The 1,700-nt window shown below is 42.9% G+C and overlaps 1 protein-coding gene across 1 annotated transcript; it reads right to left on the bottom strand.

Annotated features, from left to right (window-relative positions):
- Nucleotides 1-454: 454 nt before the first annotated feature.
- Nucleotides 455-1,384, bottom strand: LOC103265052 (olfactory receptor 2AE1). The gene is given in 1 exon segment (XM_008062757.1): nucleotides 455-1,384. A coding segment is annotated over 1 exon segment (930 nt).
- Between the last annotated feature and the right edge of the window lie 316 nt (nucleotides 1,385-1,700).

Here is a 1,700-nt window from a genome sequence, read left to right as displayed (position 1 = left end):
AACATTAACTTTTATATCACCAATCCTTCCTTTCAAACAGCCTTCATTCACCCATTATTTCCCATGCTTCCAACATTAAGCAACACACTCCAATTTTATACTCCATAAATACTCTCCAGTGGCGTATTTTACATATGTTTCTGTCAATGAAAATAATAATAGGAAAAGGCCCTTATGTCTTTATCTTGCTGTCTTTTTCAGAGTGTCACTGACCTTTATACATCTTCTTTTAAAATAACCTTCTTTTAAGTTTTTGCCCAATTGTCTAAAGATCTACTAAAACATACTTCACAGTGTTTGGATGCCTGACCCCAAGATAAAATAGTGGAATTGTGTGTTAATCACACAAAGAGCATCAGGGATCTAGAACCCTGAAAAATCTTGGAGGTTGACCCAGATCAACATGAGGAGCTTATCCCATTCCACTCTATACTTGGGGCAACTCCAGTTGCAGTCACTGGGTGTTAATACCTCTCCTCAGCACTCCCCTCAGAGCCTTAGCGACATCCTTATTCCGGAGAGTATAAATCAGAGGACTCAGCAAAGGAGCGATGATGCTACAGAAGAGAGAACCAACCTTGTCTGGCAATGGAGTGCGCTGGGACCTGGGCCTCACGTATGAGAAGACGCAGGCACCAAACCAGAGGGAAACCACAATGGGGTGAGGACTACAGGTGGCAAAAGCATTTCTCTTGCTCCCAGCTGAACACATCTGAATGATACTGTGGAGGATGAAGACATAGGATGTAGAAACCAGAAAGATGGGGAGGAGAAGGATGCTGCCAAGGTATACTGTGGTCTCATAAACAGAGACGTCACTGCATGCCAACTTTACAACAGCTGGGAACTCACAGTAGTAATGGATTTCCCAAGGCCCACAGAAAGGGAAGTACATCAAGATCACGGTGTGAATTAGGGAAATCATGGATGCCCCCAATCATGACATGACACCCATCATCAGTCTCATCCTTTTGTTCATGAGCACAGAATAATCCAGTGAATGACAGATGACAACATAGAGATCATAGGACATGAGAGCTAGGAGAAGGCACTCGGCACCACCCAGAGACAAACAGAAACAATGCTGGGTTGCACAGCCCACAAAGGAGACAGACCTCTTGCCAGATAGGTAGTTGGTAAACATCTTAGGGATGGCTGTGGAGACAGGTATCAGGTCCAGGAGGGAGAGCTGACTGAGCAGGAAGTACATGGCTGTGTGAAGCTAGGGGTCAGCATAGGTGAGGAGAATGGGGAGGGTGTTGCCACTCGCTGCAACGAGGAAGACAGCCGTGGTCAAGGAGAAAAGAAAACGATGGGTGAGAGAGTCACTGAAGAGCCCTTCAAGGGTAAATTCTGCCGGAGAGATCTGATTCCTCTGCCACATGTCCCCTTTCTCAGTCCCTGGGGAAACAGAGGTGTTAAAGGGTGAGGCCAGAAGAACCGAGGTCTAACCAACCTGGCAAAAAGTACCATTTGATCACAGAAAGGATTTTTGAAGAGAAGTTTTTCTATTTCCAATTATTTGGCTGTTCTAATTATTGAAATAACCTTTTTAAAAGACAGAGCGAACTTATAATCTATCTTCACAAACATGATCACTCTAAAATTTCAGAATATCTAGACTCTATTAAGGACCAAGTCTCAAATCTCTTCTCATTAAGATATATATATATATATATATATATATATTTATATATATT

This window comes from Carlito syrichta, unplaced genomic scaffold (genome assembly GCF_000164805.1).
Source record: "Carlito syrichta isolate Samal-C Ts95f unplaced genomic scaffold, Tarsius_syrichta-2.0.1 Scaffold305824, whole genome shotgun sequence".
In the NCBI taxonomy this organism is placed as follows: Eukaryota; Metazoa; Chordata; class Mammalia; order Primates; family Tarsiidae; genus Carlito; species Carlito syrichta.
Note: the sequence above shows the minus strand (reverse complement) of the source record. Positions and strands in the feature narration are given on the sequence as shown.